Below are 24,933 nucleotides of genomic sequence, written 5' to 3'. Positions count from 1 at the left end.
ATACAAGAGAATACATTTGAATACTTGATAAACTATATAATAAATTATTTGATATACCTACAGTGAAAACTCTAAATACCAGACACTCTCGGTCGCTGTAATTTTGTCCGTCATTCAGAGGGGAGGGGTGTAAATTCTCGAATATAACTCGGAGAAATTAATAAATACATATCTACAACATATTTTATTATTTATAAATTATAATCAATGATATTTCTATATTTCTATTATTTTAATGCAAATATTTAATATAATTGTACATATTATTATTATTTAAAATTATAAAAATTCAGTTACCTACTTCAACTTGTTTCGTGTATCGAGAATTCGAGACAATTTCAAATTCAACTGTGTTGGAGACAATACGTTTACGAATACGTTCGTATGTAATGGAATCGCAAACACAACTAAATACGCATGACAAAATAAATTTATTTTGTCATGTAAATACCTACGAATAGGAAATTGTAATGTAAGATACTTCACAGCACATAAACTAGAAAAATATTTTAATCGACGAGATAATGGACAGATAAAATTAACTTAAAATTATAATAGATAAATAGATATTTATAAAGGCATTCCATGATTATTCTATATTATAAAATTGTAAATTATCAAAAATTGTCATAAACATGTCCGGTATTTAGGGATTTTCTTGTATAATAATAGTAAAAATGTCCCCGTTCCCGAAAAAATGTCCGCTCGGGAGATTTCACCGTACTTAAATCGACGAAAATATTAGGATATAAAAATGAACCAAATTTAATTAACAGAGGGTACTACCACAGAATAGGATAAAACTTAATTTATTCTGTGGTACTACTGCTACTGCATCCCACACTCACATGAATCCGGTTTTTTTAATATTTTGATCTCAGACTTTTAATACACAAAAAATATATAGAATTTTTAACTCTTTTTAGAAATTGTTTTAAAAAATTATTTTAAATAAAATAGAAATCGGAGTTCTAGACAGGCCGAAGAAGGTCTTCTTTCAGAAAAAAATGAGTATCAAAATTTGACTATCTTACGAGACTTGGAAGTTTTAAAACATAATTTTCAAATTTTAAAGAATTGCGAAAAATCGGCACCTGGCCACCTAAATATATTGGTAAGATTATAACAATAGAACAATATAGAACAACAAAATAGATTAAAATTCGTTTATTTTAGGTTAGAACTATTAAAGTCTAAATATATATGAGATAAAAATAAATAATAAAATATAATATTGGTTATTACTTATTAGTTTATTACTTATAAACATTTAAACAATCCCGTAACTAATTCAATCAAAAATTAATTAAAATTCTATCAACGAAATTCTGAAGACCCAAAGTATATATAAGTTTAGGGTCTAATAGATGATAATAGTTATTGATGGAACAATTATATTTTATAAGGGTACAGGCAAAACACGAAAATTAAAAAGATTCGTTAATCGTTTAAAAAAGTAATAGAATAAAAGCACGGTAAAATATCCATTATTATTTTCTAATTAACTTAAATAGGTATCTATAGATATAAATCTAAGTAAATAAATATTAACATTTATCTTTTAAAAAAGCTTTACAAATATTTTAAATATTTTTTTTTATCAACAAATAACAATCAATTAATTGTCCCTAAGTACAAGGTCTATGGACTATGACTATGGTAATGTTAGACATTTTTACCGGTCTTTTAAACCAGTCTGACATTTGTTCGGGGATTTGAGCTTTTCAACTAGGTCAAGGATATAAATTCTTTAGGTCAGATGTTAACATTTAATTTTTAATCTAATGACAAGTGACTGCGCTATAATATAAATGGTAATAATAATAATAATAATATGATACACGCAAGAAGCCTTCGAGTTGTAATAATAAATATTTCTAGATCTAAATGCTGTTATAATAAAATGCACTTATAAAGTATCTGATTGTAACTTACAGAAATACTTAACCACATTAAACAGTCTTATATATATTGCAGATATAGATATATAGATTATGTATTGCAAGCACGTATCCATGATCAATTTTCGGGGGGGGGGGGACCCCTAAATCCCCCCTGTATACGGGCCTGATGTATTGTAAATTTGTAAACATGTAAAAGGTAGTTACACCAGATAATTGCGGAATACGGAACAGACCATTTAATATGACACTAATTATTTCAAAAACAATGTTTTTGTAAATACTTTTTAGTCGTTGGAAAACCACATTTTATACTTCTTTTATCATTATAATTTCTGTAATGTTTTATTTTTGTATTAATAGTTAATGAGTTATGTTTAAAAAGTCTAAAAGGTGGAGTTTAGAATTGGGTTACACAGAGGCAGTGAGTATAAGCCACCTAAAATTGATCTACTACTTAAAATACTAATAAACTAATCGTCCGAAAAATTTAATTGTCATAGATCGAAATACTAGGAATAATCTGTTTTGGAACAAGAAATTAAAAATGTATGTTATCATTCGCAAAACTAAAAAAAAAATTGTAGAAAATAATATTTTCAAAAAATGTTTGTTTTCAACGACTTAAGGCTATGTAAAAGGAATATTTTTAAAAACATGTGTTTTTCTGAAAAAATTAGGTATATATTATTATTACATAATTATGTGTCGTGTGCAAATTTAAATAGTTATGAATAATTCATTCATAATTCTTGAACCACTAACTCCCACAATCGTAAAATGTATTCTCTAGGTATTTTTACATTTTGTATTGAGAATAAAGGTTTCAACAGCAGTCATTAGCCAACGATTGGTATTAACATTAATATTGATGGATAATTTAGTGGTTATTAGTGATTACAATTATGGGGTTAGTAGTTTTTATAGAATTATATACTTAAATTTATGTTAGTTGAACAGTTTTATTATTACATAATATTATACATAATATTACATTTTTGAGTCGATGCCGGCTCTAGGTATTGAGAATGTACTGTAATAGATTGTTTTAAGTAACAAATCTTTGTGTATAAAATCCATAAACCACTGACTCACTGATCACTTTATCTCAAAAAGTATTCAATGCACAAACTTGAAATTTGGATAAGGAGTTCCTCTAATACTTTCACCATGCATTAAGAAAGGGTTTTTAAAAATATTATAATTAGATATAATATTATATTGTATACAACTTCTCGAAACAATTCATATCTACACACCGGAATCAAACATAAGGATAAGTTGCAGGTAGTTGGACATCCGCTGACTGCCGTGCAGCATACAATACATATTGGCAGTGAATACTAATAATTAATTAATTAACTTAAACTCAACATTTTTTAATTATTTATCAAGAAAATAACATCATACAACTTACATTCATTTATTATGTTTAGTCTTACTTTTGATAGATTTTACAAGATAAGATAATTCAGGATTAATAATTGATTGTTTGGACTTCTTTTTTGGAGGGATATCAACCTATAAATAAAAATATATTTATTATATAAATATATTAGATATATATAATATTATAATGTTTTTTTATCTTATTTAGTTAAATTATTTTGGATTTTGAGAGGATAAAAAATAATAAGGCATTAAATAAGTTCATTAGAACTATTTAGTTTTTGCACACATTATTGATTTGTTATGATCAAAACATAGATATTGATTATTTAATTTATATTCATTCTGTTTTAATTAAACAGATTAAAATGTTAACATTAAATTATATATTTAAATTGTTTGTAAAATTATATCTATTAAAACTAGTAATATAGTAAAATACCATCTTATCTTCAAGAGGCAAAATAAAAAAATAAATAACCATTCACAATATTGCGTCTACTTTTTATACCATGAGGGTGTTAGCGGCTGTATAAACAAAATAATCCACGTGAAATCTTTTTTTTATGATTTTCTAGTAGTCGTAAGAGTAAATTTACATATTACAAATTTATAGAGGGTAATATTTTGACTGTTTAACATAACGGTTTTATATTTTATTAATTTTTGATTTCGTATTAAACTTAAAAAAAAACATAAATTTAAATAGATATTAAATTGTGTTGACGACAATATTTAGATAAATCGGTATGTCTACATTCAAAAAATATTATTTTCAATAATTTTTAAACTGGTTGATTTTACTCTAGAGATCACTCATAAAAAAAAAAATTATTTTGTGAGAATGCATTTTGCTTATGATCTATGTTGGCCATAGAGAGAAAACAAACAGTGCGCTGACATCTTATTGATTGACAATAAGATTATAAATAATATCAAAACTTTTCTTACTTTTTCCGTATCATACTGTTGCCTCCTTGTTGCCTTTTCAGAAATAAATTCTTCCATGCCTTTAGTCCTTTTGAATTTTGGATCAGCAGGATCAATGTTAAATAGATGTGATGTATATAATGCAGAAAATCGATCATCTTTTACATCAACCTAAAAAACATAAATATGAATCAAAAAAAATAAATCAATGATTGTTTAATAATTTGGCAATTACAGAAAAAGCATCACTGCCAGATTTCTCATTTAAAATTTTCTTTTTATTCTTTTTTTTTGAGCTTTTAGTTTCTTTTTCTTGAATTTTTTTCATATTAAAATGTTGTTTATCACTAGGTTCTTCATCCATTAATAATAATTCTAATTCTGCTTGTTGTTTTAATTGTTTTTCTTCATTCTCTGAATTATTTTCAATATCTTTACCTACATTTGTTTCTTTCCTTAGTTTTTGTTTTTCTTTCATTCTCTCTTTCTTTTTTTCCATCATTTTCTGGAATGGTGTCAAATTTTTCATTGATTTTTCATCAACTGACTTTTGAACTTTTTCTTGTAAACCAATCCCCCATGAAATTTCTAATTCTGAATCTTTACTAGCTTTTTTTTCTTCTTCATCTTGTATATTTTGTAATAGTTCTTTGTATTTATCAATTGGGTTTTTTTTAGAAGCACCATCATCATTCATTTCCTCAACAGATTTGTTACTTTTGTCATCACTATCCTCATCTTCAGAACTAAAAGCTACATATTTCTGTAAATCACTATCATTGATTTCACTTTTTGGGTTTGTCTTAAGCTTATTTACTAATTCACTACGTCTTGGATCTGTCTCATCCCATGTGAGATTAACTTTCGCTTGTTGTAAAGCGGTAGTAGTAAATAAATGGGGTTTGTACTTTGTTAAATCTGGTAATTTATCACAGACCTCTTTTGGTTCCTGTAAAAATATACAATTATAAAAACTTAATAAAAGAATCAATTTAGTATGCATATTAAAAAGATTCAAGGCATAATCCAAGCTAAAGGTATTTACACAATACACGTCATATTGGTATATTAATAATAATCTATTAATAGAATTAAGGTTTATTATAATACAATATTCTATTCTTTAATATTTTTTTTTATTTAGTTCAATTTCTTTTTAATACGGACATAGCCCAAAGTACAGTAATAAACTAAATTAATTAAAATGTAAATCGCAATTTAGCGGAAGTGAAACAAAACCAGATTTATAGATTAGTGTAAAAACGAAGGGTGTAATATACATTTCCAAGATACATCATGGGGTTAATTGGATTGTTAAAAATATAATCAGTGGTGCACTGGTGCATTGGGACAGCAAAATTGGTTGGAGAGCTAGTCAGAAGTGGAGCATAAATACATAGTAATTTAAGTCTTTAAACATTATACTGAATACCTTCTAACATTAATGATAATAATTTCACTTCTTACAATTTTCATTAAATTATTTTCTAGACAAGTTTATACTCCTTTCCCTGTTTATTAAATTAATTAATTCTACTTTGGTCATTCATAATTATTTACAATTTAACATCATATTCAAACAATGAATGATTGTATCAGCTATCAAACAACTAACTATGAATAAATATTTTAAAGACCAAATGAGGAATTTTGCATTGCAAAATATAAAATTCTATCAGCTTTAGACACATGTAAAATGATAAATACTTATTGCCTATTGATGCTGTATTATGCTCGTTGTTAATTGTTAATCATATAATTACTTGATCAAATTCAGTATCATCTGGTACAAAACGTAAATCTAAACGCGTGGCACTGCTTTCATATTCTATACCATCACATTCTGCATATATTTTACCAGCAGTTCCAGGAGAGTCGCACACAATAATAGCATAATAATATTTAAGTCTAGCTAATTGATATTTACGTAGCTTCTCCATATGAAATTTACTACCTTCTTCTTCCTCCTAGAAATAATAATAATAAAAAAAACATGTAGGTAACTTTAAAAATGAAAACAATGGCTTAAAATAAATATTTGAACTTACTTGATCACTATCATCAGACGAACCAATTTCCTTAGGGTTACTAGATAATAGTTCAGGAGGTCCTTTAAGTTCTTCTTCTTGCATTCGTTTAATTCCAAAATCAGATGGATAAATCTATAAAGAAATATTATAAGCATGTGATTGTTATAAAGACATTCATTTATAAACTTACAGTGACAGATTTGATGTAACCATCACTTGGTAAAAATGAATTAAAAAGAATCATCAAGTCGGTTGCCTGAATTCTGTCCCAATCCATATTACATAAAGCTAACCTATATGTGGCTTCCTCCACATTATCAGCATCTTTGTCCAATTCTCCCCAACAATGTTCATCATTTTCTGCATATTATGAATTATTTAAATACAGAATATTTATCTATATAATAATACAATATAAAGAAGTAAAATTGTTTGTTTAGGGTAATCTTGGAATTACTTAATCAATTTAAAATAAATATTTCACCATCAGAAAGGTACAATATCCGAAGGTCTATGGCTATAATTTATCTCGACGAGTGGTACTTGATTTTGTTTTTACAAATTTAAGAATTTATTAAAATATTGCTATTGGTTACATAACATATAATAGTAAAAATTACAATTGAATATAATTTTAGACTTGTATTTTATATTTATGTGTTGAAAAACCTTAAATGGAGATCACGATCGTGAAACCACCGGAATTTGTCACTGGAAGTTTTGAACATCACTACGTTGGGCATGATATTTTGAATCATATAGAATCGGTAATTTTAACAACAATGAAATGCACACCATCAGCAGTTTACTATTAAACAATATAATTAACTTTTATAGATTAGGTACATATTTACCTTCATTTTCTCCATCAGAAGATGTATCGTCATCTGATGAGCTGTCAGACATTAATTCACCATCGCCCCTAGCATAATCTACTGTTTTATCTTTCAAGCGATCTCTGATGGTTTTACTGATTATATTACTCTTTACATCATCATCCTTTTCAATTAATGTCTGCTCTTCTGACTCGGATTCTTGAGTAACGTCTTCACTAGAATTTTGTACAGAATCTGTGTCATCTTTTTCATCATCAGACATGTGATAAAATTTTTTAAAGTCATCAGTAGTAGATCCATGTATGGGTTTTCCTCTTTTATCAATAGTGTATTTAACTTTAAATCTTTTGTCATTAAATATTGATTGAAACCGTTTATCAATCTTAACCTTACGATCAGCTTTAGGTACACGCCTAAACTTTGGATCATCCCCAATTTTAGAGAATCGTTTATCCATGATGAGAAAAGTATCTAAAACCAATAAAACAACGAGAAGCAATGTTTTTGAAAACAAATATTGTCTATTTGAGCAACTTGATGAATGGAATTGTGTGTTTAATGATTATATTGGTTGCATACTTGATTCACTTACTTATATGGCTATATAATATATTAAATCCAACACAATTTCTGTATGAAATATTATAATAGTCTGAATCTCTGAATTTTTGATTTTAGAACTATATAACTAAATAAATAATATCACTATCACTTGGACAGTTGGACATATAACAAAAATTTTTGTTTTTTTATTTTATCAAATATTCTAACAAGCACGTGTTTTTTATCAATAATCTGTAGTTATTCTGTGGTATCATTAAACCTAAATTATGGTCATAATTAATATTTTTATTGGTTAATGGTTATGGTTGTGTCATAGAGTAATTACTCTATGGGTTGTGTACATATTATTATATTGAAATTTTAAAATTCTATAGGTAAAAAGCAACTTAGAAAATATTGTGATATCAGATATATTACACATGCTACATGCAGTATACTTAAATACTTAGTCCTCAGATCATAATATAAGCATACCAATGCTTAATAATAGTGCTGAAGTCTGAAAAAAATGTTTACATGATATTTTGATAAAGGTAAACTGGCTTGCCATAAGAATAAATACATTATGATGAAGAATAAGTGAAATATCATCTCATTATTGTGCTTATATACTTTATAATGTATTGTTAAATCATTCTAATTTAAGAATAATTCTTTATTATACAATTTTTATTCACAACAAATTATAGTCAAAAACGTTTAATATGCCTACCTAATGTAATTAAAAAGCTTAATTTGGTTGAAATGAGTATAAAATATACCTAGGTTTTTATAGAAAATTGACAAAATTAGTCACTGGCTTTAAAAATCTATACATTTGTCATACTTCAGAGGTTATGTGCTTATTGTTAGTGTTAATCTTAGCAAATTTGCCTAGATAAACAGAACATATAATCTGAAGACCCAGACTTATGAAAATATGTTAAACACATAGAGACAGTAATTTTACCTCAAAGGTAGAAAGTAACTCAACATTTTAAAATCTTATTTTTCTAATGATTTCATCAAAAGTGAAAGAATATGACACAAATCAAAATAAATTGATTTATACCATATAACACTCGTTCAACTTCTTATCTGTAGACTGCCACATATTTGATATTCAAACACTACACTCAAATAGAAGCTTACTCAAGAGATAGTGTAATGTATTATCTGAAACTGACTAAATGTAAGTATGTTATTTATGGTAGTTCTTAAGACCCATTGGTGTAATAGAAATTAGCCAATCGTCTACTCCTAACTATTAATCAAAAATATTAACAGACTTTGCTTTAAATGATAAGGTAGATTTGTAGCATTTAAATCATAGCTTAAGATACATAATACTAGATTATTGCTATAGTAGCCCCTCAATATAATTTCTTCAAGTTAAGAAATTAAAATGGCAGTATAAACTATAAGGGGACAACCTAATATACAATGTGTAATACAAAGAATCAGCATATCCGAAAAATTAAAAAAATGAATAAGGTCCAGAGAATTCTTATAAAATATTTATATATCATAAAAGCAATATAAAGACAAACTCATTCTAGGATATTATGTTGATGGTTCAATTTATTGTCTTCTGTGATTAGCTATTTGCTTACCATTGGACTATACCATTACACAGTTACACAGCCATTTTATTTTGTTTGATAACGATATAGGCTTATGAACCATGATTCCAATAAATAATATTTTTTTTTGAACTTATAAAACTATAAAAATATTAAACATAATTTGAAGTATAAAATAAAATTGTTATTATTATCATAGTAAATAACAAAGCATTGTATTTTAGTTTGAAATCATCATACAGGAAGATCTGTAATTTACATAGGATGTTTTAATGTTTTTCTCTTAATTATGACGCGATTCGTACATTATTTTTTGCCCGATTTTTTAATTCCACCACTGACCATTGGTCCTTTTTGTGCAGCTTTTGATTTAAGATCATTCAAAGCTTTTTGTTGTTCTTTTAATTTCTGTTTCATTTTTAAGTCATCTTCATCTAAATCTTTAGATTCTTTCTTAGGGTTTTTTAAAGGCTTCTTTTTTCCTCCTTCGCGTCCTGACATATTGCTGCTAAAGAAATAAAAATATAAAATTAACAGGTACTTGAATATTATGTTTCTTGAAATCATCAATCATATTATGATAATTATAATTATCTAAAGAAAAAACAAAATATGCATTTATTAAAATGTTGATATGAAATCCACCCCAAAAAAAAAAATTTTAAGTACATAATCAAATTAATACTGAACTACGATGAATCATCGTTATAATTACAACTTTTGACATGTTTCAAATATTTGACACAATATTGAATATTTTGAAACGAAAATATTCCTGTGACAACAGATTTTGAAGTAGTTACGAAGGTATTAAATTACGTACAAAATAATGAATTTATATATCATTACTTACGTATAGTTTGAAAGTGTTGGTTACTAAACTAAATATTAATCAATAATATTTAAAAATTGTATGAACACAACAGTAATAAATTATTATTTTATAACTGAGAGTACAGCACAATATCAACTATCAAGAAATAAATAATGTAATATCGTGTGCTTTCTGATGTGTGCTTATCACACAGTCAACCAATGTGCAGCTTCAAGTTTTAATTTTCACCCAATAAAAAAATGCAGCAAGCTGTATACCGGAATCGGTAACCAGATAGTAGAAATCAGTTACCGTCAGTTCATGGTTACGACCATGGTCACGTCTCACATAGAACAATCTCAAGGAAATTAAACACATTGTGAGCCAGGGATTAATAAATTTAAATTTTTAATTGTCAACATAATGATTTCATTATACAACTGCCAACGTGTAAAATATTTAAACACATAAAAAATACTTAATTATTTGTAGTCTGTTGAACTATTAAAATCCAATATGGGATACAATATTTTTATTTTTCACTATTATTATATAATTTAGTCACGATTATAGCACAGAGTATAATAATGATTATAGCAAGTATACAAAAATTAGGATTTTTAGCTTCATTGTGAACTATATGTATACTTATAAGAAACTTTAAAATATTCAATTTACAAACCTTACATACATAAATTTAACATATGTCATATTGTAAATTTTTAAATATAAATAATCTTGTTTGACATTGATTTTGATGAATGGTCAATTTTTATTGTTTAAAATAGACCATTTCCAAATTGTAAGAATGTAGGTCTTTTAAATGTGTACGTTATAACATATTATAAGTGACCATTGAGTGTGAGACTGCGTGTAAAATAAAATAGTGGATCCCTCTCGCACGCGCATATAAACAAGTCACCGCCTTGGCATAGCGTATATAACTAATTAATACTTCTATTTACATTCTATACCATATTAATTTTTTTTTATGTGTACTGTATAATAAAAAAATAAGAATTCCTAAAAAATAAAATAATCACAAATGGTAATATTATTAAATTATTGTTTATTATAGTATACTTTCAATTATACCCAAATATCCAGTTCAAAAACATCATGTACAGACATCGCGCGCTCTTATAAATAAACACGTTTAAAATTATTATATTAACGGACAAAATAAAAATAATGAGTATAAAAAAATTAAATATAAAAATGTAACATGTACATAGATTTTAACTTAAAATAACATAGACATATTAACGAATAGTACTTATAAAATAGTTACGATGATTTTATTATAGGATTAGAGTTTTGCTTATTATCGTGTAATATTAGCGTTGTACGTTTTGAAAAAGAAAAATAATATAAATAATACATAAATCAAACGTATATAGAACACGAGGAGTCTATACAACCATAAGTCCATAAAACAAAAATTTCTTTCGTGGAATCGAGTTTGTAAGACATGCTGTGCAGAAACGCATAAGTAAATTTTTAACGCGACTAAGGAAATTGAATTCTTGGCATGTTGTTCCGTCTTTCCACGGTCAGTGTGATTTTGTCTCCAGCAGACGCCACTAACGGCACAGTCAGACAGCAGTCTGAATCATCTGTCCTGGTGTTATTCACCTGCAAAAAAACTCGTATCGATTAATGACCATATTATGCAATACAATAGGTATAAATGGTATAATATTGTTGTTATACATATATTATGTTCCCAAAAACGTAGATGAGTCATATTATAATATGAATAATTACACACATCATTTAATAATGGAATAAATTGTATAAAGATTAAAGGGTGATAAGTGACCAATCAAGCTCACCGCACCTTTATTTAGTAAATAATATAGTTAATAAAAATATGATTTTGGGAATTTTTAATATACTTTAAGACTATCTTTCAAATTCTTTGAGATTTTTTGTACTGCTATAAGGTGTAAATTATTGAAAATAATTACTTCCGTTTTTCTAACAAGAATCTTCTTTTCAATCGTAGTAAATTTTTTCTGAAAATTTTGACGTACATACCAGAATTAAAATTCAAACGAGTAGTTTTTCAATTATTTAATTTTGTAAACTTAGGATAATAATATAAACGCCATGTAAAAATGTACCATCGTCATATTGCGATTTGAACATTTTATTGATTAATATTATATTCCATCAATATAAATGATTTATACGAATGGTCTTACTCGTTCTAGTATAATACATATTATATCCAATATATTTTCTTACCAAAATTGTAATTTTTATTTATTCGTATATTTTTGCAATACTTTAAAACACATGAGTATGCATATTTTTTAAATTTGCATACATATCACGAGTTCATACTTTATGTCTTCATACATATTTATCAGATTTTTAGTGCATTAGTCCATATCTTTACTGGCTGCTATCACGTATAAATTAATTTATACAATATAGTACAGTAGGTATAGAATAAACGCCTACTTGAATTATACGGTCGTATCGTTTTAACATGCCACTCAAATCGGCCGGTCCACCTTTTCTAATATTGTTGACGAACACTCCTCGCTCGTACAGTCCGTCCGATATACTGAATCCGAAATCTTCGTATACCGTGTCCTTGAACAGAGTAACCTAAATAAAATAGAAGATAGAGCTATATTATAACAACAAGTCCGAAATGTTTGTCTATAGGGCCTGAAAACCCATTTATGTAATCTTTTGATTCTACAACGAATGGATTTTGCGATTTCGATAACAATTTAAAATAAAACGAATTCATTGAGTATTGTAATTTGTAGTCAGTGGCGTATTTTGGTTGATTTCTCGGGGGGTGTCAACATTTATTGAACCTCAAAAACAAAATGTTTAGTATTATTTACTAATGTAAAAAGACATTGAATTAATTTTTTAACAAATTAATATGTTAGGAATTGACAAGAAGTTTTACATTTGATAAAAATAGTATACTATAAAATAAGTGACAACACTAATGTCCAATATATTAGGACTTCTTTTTAAATGTCGGGGGGTGTCAAGACATGGAGGACACCCCCCCCCCCCCAAAAAAAAAAAAAAAAAATACGCCACTGTTTGTAGTAGACTTATGAAAAAGCGTAAATTTAAATACCAAACCCAAATTTAGTAATAGCCATGTAGATACGTAGAATTCTCATTAGATGGAAACTTAACAACTAATCAATTTCAATATTTTATTAAAAACAAATTATAAGTTTGTAATTTTATAAAAAATCTAAAGTACAGTTTCATGCGTCCTAGTTTTAAAAAAATGGAGGTAACTAATTACTTTAGAATAACTGAAAATTTAGTTGTGACGTGGGGTACTTATAGTCACCTCGTGACGTATACCTCCCCATTACCTATACAAGGACTGATTACAATGAAATTTACAACATAATATATTAATTTTAAATTAATACTGATAGAAATAAAGAAAACTAAAAAGTGTTAGCGGAGTTTACTTTTATTTTACTGATCAAAAGGTAATTTACCTCCAAAAAAGAATATATATTATTATTATAATAGGTGGAATTTACGCAATCGCTCATAATATAAAATGTAAAACAGGCCGAAATCCTGCAACTGGGAACTTATTATATTGATTCGTGGCTAATATAATATTGTCAAACGATAAGTTTATTTATTGACTAATAATGTACGATTTTGCACCAGAATGGCCGCCAGCTTACTTGGAACAGGTCGAAATCGAGCAGCCCGTCCCTGTCCTGGTTCTCGGCTATCTTGAATATACTATCGATATCGTAGTCGGCGTGCTCGCGTATATAGTACGGGCGGAGAGTGCCACCGAAGTAGTCGCTGTCGAACTCCGGCACCTTCCTCTGAGCACTTTTGGACCGATGCCGGAACACAATCCGGTCGGGCGTCGGCTCATGCAAGTTGGGCGCCGACCGGGTACATGTGTCCGACTCGATGGCCGAGTCTTCCGCAGCCGCGGTGGACCCGGACAACATACCAGCACTGGTGTACAACGACCGCTGTTGTGGTCGCGAAACAGTGATCACCACTCGATCGTCGGTGTTCTGCAGCTGTGCTATGGCCGTGGACAGCGGTGCCTCGGACAAGTCCGCGCCGTTGATCGCCAGCAGACGGTCACCCACGTGTATAGCGCCTGTCCGGTCGGCCAATCCACCTGTAGCACAATACAGGCAATACAGCACGTCACAATGAAAGCAATACTTAGTTGTTTAAATTCTTGAATTTTGTTAACTACAAAAGGAGTGTTTTTTTCTAAATAAAAAATTACGTTTTTCAATTAAAAACCCCGCTTTTTACCTATACTTTAAATTAATGAGAATATGAGATAATACATTAATAAATAATATTTATTGAACATTTTGACCTAATTTAAAATTTAAACGAGTTGTTATCAGTTATAAAAATTTTAATACTTATAAGTAAGTAAGTAAATATCAAGTTCTCAAAAATGGTCTTACAAAATTATAAAATATAATTATTATGCAATTTGTATAATATTTCCTATTGGATTTACTATACTTTGGCCATTTTTATAAATTATAAATATTGATAGAGTAATATTAACTATCGTATATTCCCATATCTTTCAAATCCATTATCATGGATATACATATTATCGTTATTATACACTAGGTAAGTAACTTAAAGACTGCCAGTTTGAAGTTTGATTTTGATACGTAAGAATGTTTAGAAAAATTATTCACTGATTAATTTACAGCAGAAAATGGATGTTGTCATTCGTTAAACAGAAGTTTGTATCTCCACAGGACTCTCCTTAAGTCATACAAAAAATCTTAAGAATTTGGAAGTATGATTTTTAAATATATTTAAAAATTAAAAAAATAAATTTTAGCAAGTGCATATCATTGAAGAAAAAAAAAGATGAGGGGAACATGCGTGGTGAATCTCCATTCATTAAAATAAAAATAAAATCTATTTTTTTATCATATTATAATCTATAATTCTATGTTATTATTTTTTTTATAAAAAAATGAATTTTATACATCTGATAAAATCAAAAAACATAACAATTGTATGTCTGTAATATTTATGTTGTTGTTATTAGGTCTTATAACGGTTATAGCTTGCGTGTATGATGTTTCGTGTATCGTGTATGTATAATAATATGTAATAACCGTAACTATTATATTAACGATACGAATTTTGATATAGTGATTTTTATCTGTATTGTGAGCCCCAATTTTCCGTTAGCATAATACGAAAACTAGATATACTAAATATTATTGAATCCAATAAAATTATGTAGGTATTTACGACTTACCAACAATGTTAAATAAAACTTTTCAATAAATTAAAACGCTCAACTAATGAGCTTAAGAGTAAATAACTTAACTGTTTAGAATACAATTTAAATGTTACTAAATTTTTAGCCAATCATGAAAATTAAACTTAAACTTAATATTACATGGTTAAAGTCTGCTAAATTTTAATTTAATTTTAATATGGTTATTTATTTCTGGAACTCCACAATCAACAACCAAACAAAACTAAATATGTAATTTCTTAAAATAATTTAATCAGAACCTAATGATTAATAAAATATTTTAGTAACTTTTGATACCTGGTGATAATTCTTGTATAGAAATCGGTAAGCGGGAATCTTCTGAACCTGTGATGGTAATACCCAACGGTTCTCCTTTTTTGTATAGTTCTACTGTGTACTGAACCAAATCATCTTCGTTTTCATAATCATCTAATAAGCCAAATCAAATAATCATAAATTGAATCCATGCAATTGCAATTTTTATACTACGTTTTTCATAGATCACTATGTTTAAAAACCCACTAATAATGAACACACCGCACTACGATAGGATAATCAGAGTAAAGGTAAAACAAAATATTCGATGGACTTTCTACCTAACCTCTACGTGGTGGCGTGGTGCCTCCCGGGCCTAGGCGTGTAACGCTAATTGGTGAACACAACTTATATGTATAGGTATTCATTAAAATACGCCAGGACCCAGTCTTGTAAAGTATTCAAATACTTTTTTTTTTATTTGATTACTATTTACTTTTTGAATAAATTATTCAAATACCTACGTATACCGAATAATTTTTCTTGTATTTTTTAATTTTTTATTCGAAAAATTGTTTATATTTGTGACGAAACATATTTTTCTATTAAATATATCAATCACATTTTAAATTATGAATAATGGTTTTTACCTTTGAATGAAATATGATTAATTCACGTTAATTTCCAACCATTTCAAAACTGATAAATATTAGCGGGAAAAATATATATTCTAATAGTAATGAATACTTTTTCTAGTATTTGAATATGTATTCAGAATATATTTTCTTAAATGTATTCAAAATACTTTAATACTTCTTTTTCGACTACATATTCCGGATTCAAAATAAAAGTAATAAAATTAGGTACTGCTACGACCCAACTTTTACACTCGAAAAAACCCACCTCAAGATTTTATTAAATAATTCGAATAAATATTCTTAGCAATAAAAATAATTTAGACCAAGCTTGCACATAACATAACCTGTACAAAAAGATTATCGATAACCGTTACCCAATTTTATAAATTCCTCCTACATTGTATCTCTAGTTGCATCTTGACAAACACATTATATAAATATAATATTAAATTATTACAAAAAATTAAATAAATCTAACATCTAACAAATGAAGATACTTAAGGACAACTAAACACAACTAAAAATTAATATACAATTTTAATTTGACTAAATTATGTTACGTAAATTGAAAAATTTTTTTTTTTTAATTTTAAGGCAATTTTCCTTATATTAGTTGTTTGGAATGTTTATGCTCTATCCATATTAAATTTCGTTTAATTTAAATTTAAAAAATAAAATAATAGTAAGACAACGTTTTAAAAAGATAATAAATATGAAATAAATTTGTTTTTTCAAATACAATTATTACCACATAATTAGGGTCAAAATATATATTAAAATAATAAATTTAATTTAAAATGTATTAGAATTAAGGATAATTATATTTGTTAAACGAAATAAAATTCTTGTTTGTGATATTGATAAATATGTTGTTTAAAAATATTATTTAAATGACAAACATGAAACTGAATACTGATAATTAATAAAAGAATGCTTAATTTAGAGTAATGTGTTCTTAATCTAACAGCGCCAAAGCGTATATAGGTATGTCTACGTAATATAAATTAGCACAATAAATAATAAATAGAAACATAAACACGAAGTTATGTTAACGTTTATTATTATTTTTTTTTTTATTAGTTACCCAATAAGTAATACTTACATAAATTATCATATTGTACATCAATTATCAAATTTAGTCCCAATGTATTATACTTATAAAGACTTTTCGTTGATTAAATAAAGATGCCATAGGCAGTTAAAAAAAAAAGTTACCCAAATAATATAAAGATATGAAATTCCATTTAAAAATAAAAAAACACATTCCATTAAAGATGGTTTAACTATCCAACTAGGCAAATAAATATAAAATCAATGAAATCTAATAATTGAAAAACGGGTAAGTAAGTGGATGTCGCACTGCAGTACAGTAGGTTACAAGTGGGTTACTGTACCTATTGGCTGGTATTAAATTTGAATTTAATTATGTAATATCATTGTATACAAAAAACGATCCTGAGTGACGACGGTTTATCAGTCTATGATATGTTATACTATATTAATTAGGTATATTGTTATAATTTCAAAAAAATAAAAAACGTCGTCTGTAATAATTTAATATTGTAAAATCATGAAATCGTACGTTTTTTCTCCTTTAACCGCTTTTATTACGAGTACCGTTTCGAAAAGGACATTACCTTTCAGAAAAGATGCTACACTTGATACTTTAAAGCAAGTTTTGAGGGAGAAAAAGTGTTTACAGAATAAAAAAAAAATAAACATAATTGTAAAACCAATACCTACCTCGCTCCACTCAGAATCTAAAAAAAAAGAGTATCATTTTTATGATAACACTTTTATTTAAATTACTGATATATCCACAAAAATTAAATTTATTTAAATATAATAATGGTTATTAATCTGTGAATATTTTTTTTCATAAAAATTGAAAATATTTAAATACACAATTTTTTATTATAGTATTTTAACATCGAAATCCAAGTGTCTTAAATTGAACAACGACTATAGTTTATATGTAATTAGAAAAATTAGGTGTATATTATTGCATATTATTTAAGTGTTAATAAAATTATAAGCAATAGGAGGTATATTACCTATCGTTGTATTGGAAGTTCGTACTCGCAGCGTCACCACATCACCAGCTTCTTGGAGTATACTACTTGCTTCTTGTCTAGTGCAATCACTTAGCGATTTATTATTCACAGCCAACAAAGTGTCCCCAATTTTTAATGTGCCCGACCGATGAGCTATAGAGCCAGGTATGATTTCCGAAATACACACTTGCCCGTTACCATCGTCTATAAAATATAATATATATAAGCACCGATCAATACAATATGACCAATAGTATAACAAATGCAGGCGCATGAACAAATAAATATATCTATTTTTTTTAAAGAAGGATTTTCCCACTTTTACTCTATAAAAACAAATTTAGTCATTGTACAATATTGTACATTGTACCTGAGTATATTATTATTGTACGTAGTATACATTCACAGTTATTATACCTGTTATCGTGATTCCGAGACTTCTATAGTCGTTTTTCAGTAACTTCACTGTGAACTCTCCCGACGTGGGAACTACAAAGTCAGTTATGTCAAACTCCACCTTAATGCATGCATTTTTTACTTCTGGTCCTAAAAAATCGTGCAGCGGTTGCTGGTATAAAGGCACGAAACTGGTGCTCTTGCACCCGTTTACAGACAGTATGCGATCGCCAACTTGCACGCAACCGGTTCTAGAAAAACAAAATATACATTAATTTAAACAATAAAAAAAGTACATTTAAAATAAAAGCACCTGTCAGTGGGTCCTCCGGGTTCAATATAACAAACAACAAGTGCCATGTTATTCGATCGAATGTCCATTCCGAACCGACCGTTTTCGTCGGCCACCAAAGTCAATATATTGTAGTCTACTCGTACTACGTTATCTATACACAACCCAATTTTGATAACATTTAAAGTATTCATTTTTAAAATATGTTATAACTATCAGACAAAAAAGTCTACGTGAATATTCTGTAATAAATAATCTTACGCGTTTCTGTTGGTTCCCAAACTACAGGATCGATGGGATCTTCGTATACGGAGTATAAATGTTGACGAGAATCGTATGACGAACAATCTATAAACGGGTATATATTATAATATTACATAAATATCGGTACTTATACAGTTATATACCTATATAATATCAGTGGCGTAATATTTGAAAGGAATGCGATAAGGATAATTCCCAGCACCCTCTCAAGGCTTATTTACGTTAGTACCCAATAATTGTATACAATAACTTAATTTTTAATACGAAAATATGAATTGCAGTGCAATATATATTTGGAAAGCCAAGTGGATTAATGTTTAATACATCAACTATCATTGTTATTGGTTAGTGAAAACAACCCAATAGAATTACGGTTACACTAAAAAATGAAATACCTATGTATAGATTATATTTTTTAGCAAAACATTGACAAATAACGTTTTAAAACAATTATACATGACAATACACTCAATACTCAAATATGAAATATTTATAATAAGTAATTAGTAATTACTAATTATATACATTGAGTACAGTCGCACTTACAATCTGCATGTATTAAGTCTGTGGTAAATGCCGGTATTATTTCTAGTCTGAGAGTGGACTGAGCGCCTCCACATGTTCGTAGTAGTTTGTATACGTCACTGGCCGCTGTCCTTAGGCCGGCCACCCTTGTGTCATTTACGGCCACTATCTGATCACCCGGAAATAAAGCACCACATCTTCGACAAAGTATAATTTCATACCACGGTAATATGTATTGTGTGAAGTATATAATTAGTATATTTGAGTGTTAAAGATAACCAGTTAAGACTATACGAAATTTGTTCCAATATATTGATATTGATTGTAATATGTACAAGGATCAATGATCAAAGGTATAAGTACGAATAATAAGATGCTTACCGCTCGGCAATGCTACCAGGTTTTACATGATCGACTACGACTGCACTATTATTGATTGTGTTTGTCAAAGTTAGACCTAATTGATGGGGTCTTGGACTTTCAACTTCAACCAACATTGGACAAGTGGTATTACCGACTCGATCCGCAGCCGAAACTTGGTATCGAACGGTCAATCGGCATGCTCCATCCGACTGTCTGAGTATTGCATCAGCGTCAGCCAGTATTAAGCCATTTAATGAAATACCATCGACGGCTAATAAATGGTCACCAACCTTAATTGTGCCTTCTCTAAAAATAAATCAATGTATTAAGCATAAATTATATTTCACTAAATTAATAACCTAATTTGTAGATATAAGATACACTATAACTATAAGGAGAATATAAATACCTGATAAATAAAAAAAAAATTTATACTAGTTATAAATGTATGAAAAAGTTATGAATATCATGATATTTATATAGTAAATAATTTAAGATTTACTTAAGTCCGAGAATTCCCCAGAAGAATATTTTGAAAAAAAATTATTACCTATGTTAAAATTAATAACTTCAAAAAAATTGATTTTTAAAAAAAATTTAAAATAATAAAATGCTTGACTTAAATGCACGTTTTTACCATCAACATTTTTCTAATAATATTATTAGAAAAATTGAATCTAATATTAGATGAGAAGGTAATTCATGTATTCTTCAATTCGATAAATTTCATGCCAATCGCAGTTGATCAATTGACTGTACCTCGCTTAAATCCCTGTGTTTATGGTATTCCCACGACCAGTTAGAAAAAATAAATTATTGAGCAATTATTAGTGGCTGGCTGTTTTTTTTTTTTATTCAATGAGATTTTAACAGAAACAAAACTAAGTAGAAAATAATAATGGTAAAAAGCACTAATAACTAATAAGTAATAGGTAATAAAAAATATATATAGGTACTATAACAAATAATGATAATGATAATAACAGAAATTAATAGAAGAATGTATCATGATGTGTAACTGTATAAGGCTCTACCAAATAATGTTTTAGACCAATTTGAAGGATAAAATGAAAAGAGCATTATGTAGTAGAACTAGTAGAAGTGGTAGAAAAAAGGTAATGTACATTTTAAACAAATGACGTTGAAAGTCACTTTAGTTTGGCTGGGACATACCTAGGCACACAGAGTACAATATAAATTGTTATTGAGTTTCACTAGTCGACATTTATTACATACTTCAGATTTAGTATTAATAATTAATAAGTAATAGTTACTATTTATTATTTTTTATTTATTACAATATCTGTTTTGTTATATAGAATTAATAATAATTATTATTATTATTGATTGGTTAATAAATAGCTGGAACGAATTGTTTTCATTATATTCATCTTGTCATATAAGTCCATTGATACATTTTTTACTATTATCGAAGCTCCCAAAGTAAATCCTAAACATGTCATCACTGAATAGTCCGGATCCATGCTAGATCACTGAGCATATATAGTGTCGTACCCTGCAGACACCCAGTGAAAGGAATTATATTAGGAGCTTTCAGTCGCATTGACCGTATTAAGTACAAACCATGGTATTTCTGAAAACGGTTTTTAAGAAATATTTTGCGTATCATCAATTATTTTTGGAGGTTATTATGGTCACGAGATTAAGTTATAACGACCTATAGTATAACAGATTTTTGATTTACTTTGTTTAGCCACTCCTCCTCCTTCACATTGAAAAATCCTGGGAACTCTATACTCATTGATGATAACATTAATTATTATTATGAATGATGAGTTATTATTTTATTAATTTATCATCAATTTACATAGTTTGAACAACGATTCCAGTTTTAATAAGTACTAACCTATCGGCAGGTCCGTCAGGTCTGACGTGCGTCACAGTCAACGGCTTGCACATGTCAGGATCCGGATGTGCTCCACCACGCAGTACTATCCCGAGACTACCGTCTTCCCGCTCGATGAACACGTCGATGATTTTGTGCTTCACATACTGGTCTGGAAATAAAGACTAAAGGTGTATACACTAAAATACCAATCAAGTTATAAGAAATTTGGTTTTAATAAAAAAAAAAATTTTGATGCGTTTTCTAGTAGTGTTTTATGGTTTTATCCTAAGTCATTTAAATCCTATTAATTTTTTATATGATTACGCGCATGCCTATATCAATTCATAATTGGAATCTATACGATTTTCACTTTCAATTTTTAATTTTCTTATAATATTCCCCATTTTAAATACGAATTACTAAAAATTATAATAAAACACGTACATGAAAATGATCTTTCGTAATAATCTTAATATTTTGAAATTTATGTAGCACCTAAACAGTTGTATAGCTATATATACGCCTATACATCCATCATACTCCGATAATAATTAAAAAGTATGCAACCGATTATAATTATAGCTACATAATATTAAATTAATTAAGACTTTTACAACAATAATGAGCATAGAGTATATATATCAGGGATGGGCAACTCACAGTTACTATAGCCCGTATAGGGCCAATTTTTAGAAATTTAAAATATATAGCGGGCCAGAGCATAGAAAGCAAAAAACAAAAGGTCATTCAAAATATACATTTTAAATAGCATTTATTTTGTTTATAATGAAATAGGACATAGGTAATACAAAAAGCGTTATTGAAAATAATTTAATTAAATATTTAAATATAAATAGTTATTTTCAGTTTAGTGAGAGTTTTGAGGATGTGTGGCTTCTAATGACAACGACTTCTATTTCGGACGAAGAAACACGAAGTAGGTGACTTAATGTTTCATCTGTAAGTCGATTTCTATGTTTTGATTTAATATGTTTCATATTTGACATTTATACATTTAACAATGTTCAATAGCAGATAACAATTATTATATCGATGAGATAGAGTATACACTATACTAGACATTATAGAGTATAGACGATAAAGTTTAAAATTGTATACCTATACCTAATGCAATTTGAAAATGTAGCGCGGGCCAGATAAAAAAGGCTCGCGGGCCGCCAGTTGCCCACCCCTGATATATATTATACTTGTAAGTTAATTTATATTGTAATCACTATTTATTATCGCGTCTATTGAAGGCCTGTTATAAATATATATTACTCAATTCTTTATTATAATTAAAGTCTTAGAATTCATAAACAATATTATATTTTTATTATTATATACTATGTAGTATGTATAGTATACCCATACATTGATCCGTGTAGTTGCTGGACTCGTAAACCGCGTGCTTGGACACCATTCGTTTGTCTTCGCTCTTCTGGGTGGAACACACCTTGTCCAGTAGCCCTAAAATTAATAATTACGAGAATGTGATCGTGAATTCGACGTCGACCGCTCATATATAATATTCGGACGTATACAATGTTGCTCACGTGTAGGCTCCTTACATTTGCTCGTGGACTTCCGGTGCTGCACGCTTTGTTTCGGAGACGTGTGTTTCTTCGACCGTAGCGTGGAAAACTTTAACGACGAAAACATTGCGCCGTCGTCATGCTGATTTGCGGTACAGCACAGTCAAAAGAGCGACACGACGAGATGACGGCGCGGTGTACACTAAACTGTACACTCTAGACACAATCATGTCGGTGATCCATTTGGCTGAAGTTTAATTTTGGAACACACGACTCATTGCTATATACTATACACCCGCGTCCCTTCCACCGATGCCGAAAACGATGAAAAGAAAATATACGATTTGAAAAAAAGCCTGAATATATTATGCAGTACGCACTTACGCCTCCGTCGTTAAAGTCGCCTTTTGCCAAACTGCACACAAAATAATAAATATCAACCTTTTCGTGTAAAAACAATTACAAAAAAAGGACAGAAAAATAAACAAATTAAAGAAATTCTATATTTGTTTTCATATACGTCCAAGGACTGGCGTTGACGTGTTTTGAGGTGGGGGAGTGAGTCTAATTATAGAGTAAAGGGATTGGAGACAAGAATAACGAATGAACGTGAAGGCTCATATTATATATACAGCAGCGTATGTTAATAATATCCAACCGTGTGATATTAAAATGTTTAGAGAAAAAAATTAGCTAAATTAATTAACAAAATAAACTATTTTTCCCGTTGAATAAAATGAATGAAAATTATTTTTTTAACAATTATTAGAACTATACTATTAAAACGTACAAAATGTATTCAATATAGTTTATTAATTTATTTTTTGGAGGTTTAATGTTATTCAACTATTAAACATAATTATAATTTACTTTTCAATAAACAATAAATATTTAGTATTCTAAACAAAAGTAACTCTTTCTAACGATTATTTAATTAGATATATTGATATAGACATGCATAATTATGTGTAAGTAGGTATATCAATAAATCCCTTAGACAGTAGTACCAGTTATAACTATGCTAACACTGTCGCTTTTCTTTGACCTTAAAAAAGTGATATGTGAATATGTCCTAGAAATATCAAAAATGTCCTTAAAACAATCAAACATGTTCATGATATTATATAGGTACATAAATTTAACATAAAAATGTAACTGTAAATTGTACTTCATTTTTCAATATTCAATATTCATTAAAAATGTGTATTATACATAATATTATATAACAGATTATTTGTATAAATTAAACTATGTGGCACCAATAATAATATTATGTCGTCAAAAGCACGAATGGCATGCTTGTTACTTATGTAGCGTGAACGAGCACATGTTCGAAATAAATTTACCTATATAATAAAAAAAACTCGTATTTTTAATAAATGATCTTTGAAATAATGAAATCTAAAATTTAAGAAAAATAAAAAATTATTTAAAAATATAATTTTAAAA

At 28.1% G+C, this 24,933-nt stretch overlaps 3 protein-coding genes across 10 annotated transcripts; all 3 read right to left on the bottom strand.

Annotated features, from left to right (window-relative positions):
- Positions 1-169: 169 nt before the first annotated feature.
- Positions 170-8,303, bottom strand: LOC107165747 (ESF1 homolog). 2 transcript variants are annotated; one of them, XM_089229459.1, is made up of 9 exons: positions 7,679-8,303; positions 7,105-7,557; positions 6,441-6,610; positions 6,269-6,382; positions 5,984-6,187; positions 4,456-5,169; positions 4,242-4,391; positions 3,319-3,422; positions 170-3,244 (listed from the first exon to the last, which is right to left on the bottom strand). In XM_089229459.1, the coding sequence occupies exons 2-8, from the start codon at positions 7,541-7,543 to the stop codon at positions 3,321-3,323; spliced, it is 1,893 nt and encodes a 630-aa protein (XP_089085585.1). In that variant the 5' UTR covers positions 7,544-7,557; positions 7,679-8,303; the 3' UTR covers positions 170-3,244; positions 3,319-3,320. The 2 variants fall into 2 exon arrangements, with proteins under 2 accessions (XP_089085585.1, XP_015369612.2); XM_015514126.2 differs by lacking the exon at positions 170-3,244 and having other exon boundaries at positions 3,265-3,422.
- A 1,071-nt stretch (positions 8,304-9,374) lies between these two features.
- Positions 9,375-10,250, bottom strand: LOC107165749 (translation machinery-associated protein 7 homolog). Of its 2 annotated transcripts, none has more exons than XM_015514127.2 (2): positions 10,066-10,250; positions 9,375-9,720 (listed from the first exon to the last, which is right to left on the bottom strand). In XM_015514127.2, exon 2 carries the CDS (start codon positions 9,711-9,713, stop codon positions 9,519-9,521), a length of 195 nt encoding a protein of 64 aa, XP_015369613.1. In that variant the 5' UTR covers positions 9,714-9,720; positions 10,066-10,250; the 3' UTR covers positions 9,375-9,518. The 2 variants fall into 2 exon arrangements, with proteins under 2 accessions (XP_015369613.1, XP_015369614.1); XM_015514128.2 differs by having other exon boundaries at positions 9,375-9,717; positions 10,066-10,224.
- Positions 10,251-11,078: 828 nt separating this feature from the next.
- Positions 11,079-23,834, bottom strand: Grip (Glutamate receptor interacting protein). 6 transcript variants are annotated; one of them, XM_089229452.1, is made up of 13 exons: positions 23,494-23,834; positions 23,318-23,419; positions 21,968-22,118; positions 20,119-20,406; positions 19,759-19,934; positions 19,210-19,296; positions 18,970-19,102; positions 18,678-18,907; positions 18,261-18,464; positions 15,611-15,742; positions 13,722-14,182; positions 12,496-12,645; positions 11,079-11,661 (listed from the first exon to the last, which is right to left on the bottom strand). In XM_089229452.1, exons 1-13 carry the CDS (start codon positions 23,609-23,611, stop codon positions 11,536-11,538), a joined length of 2,358 nt encoding a protein of 785 aa, XP_089085578.1. In that variant the 5' UTR covers positions 23,612-23,834; the 3' UTR covers positions 11,079-11,535. The 6 variants fall into 6 exon arrangements, with proteins under 6 accessions (XP_089085578.1, XP_089085582.1, XP_089085580.1 ...); XM_089229456.1 differs by having other exon boundaries at positions 23,521-23,831; XM_089229454.1 differs by having other exon boundaries at positions 23,506-23,830.
- Positions 23,835-24,933: the final 1,099 nt, after the last annotated feature.

This window comes from Diuraphis noxia, unplaced genomic scaffold, assembly GCF_037042655.1.
Source record: "Diuraphis noxia isolate RWA-SAM2 unplaced genomic scaffold, SU_Dnox_SAM2 contig0005, whole genome shotgun sequence".
Taxonomy (NCBI): domain Eukaryota; kingdom Metazoa; phylum Arthropoda; class Insecta; order Hemiptera; family Aphididae; genus Diuraphis; species Diuraphis noxia.
Note: the sequence above shows the minus strand (reverse complement) of the source record. Positions and strands in the feature narration are given on the sequence as shown.

Excerpts from the sequence above, each read along its gene's own strand:
- LOC107165749 (XM_015514127.2), bottom strand. The coding sequence starts at position 9,713 with ATGTCAGGACGCGAAGGAGGAAAAAAGAAGCCTTTAAAAAACCCTAAG.
- Grip (XM_089229452.1), bottom strand. The coding sequence starts at position 23,611 with ATGTTTTCGTCGTTAAAGTTTTCCACGCTACGGTCGAAGAAACACACG. Across the intron at positions 22,119-23,317 it reads CTACACGGATCAATGTATGG|ACCAGTATGTGAAGCACAAA; the intron begins GTATACTATACA and ends CTTTATTTCCAG. Across the intron at positions 14,183-15,610 it reads TATACAAGAATTATCACCAG|GTGGATTGGCCGACCGGACA; the intron begins GTATCAAAAGTT and ends ATTGTGCTACAG.
- LOC107165747 (XM_089229459.1), bottom strand. The coding sequence starts at position 7,543 with ATGGATAAACGATTCTCTAAAATTGGGGATGATCCAAAGTTTAGGCGT. Across the intron at positions 6,188-6,268 it reads CGTCTGATGATAGTGATCAA|GAGGAAGAAGAAGGTAGTAA; the intron begins GTAAGTTCAAAT and ends TATTATTTCTAG. Across the intron at positions 3,423-4,241 it reads AACAGTATGATACGGAAAAA|GTTGATATCCCTCCAAAAAA; the intron begins GTAAGAAAAGTT and ends TTTTATTTATAG.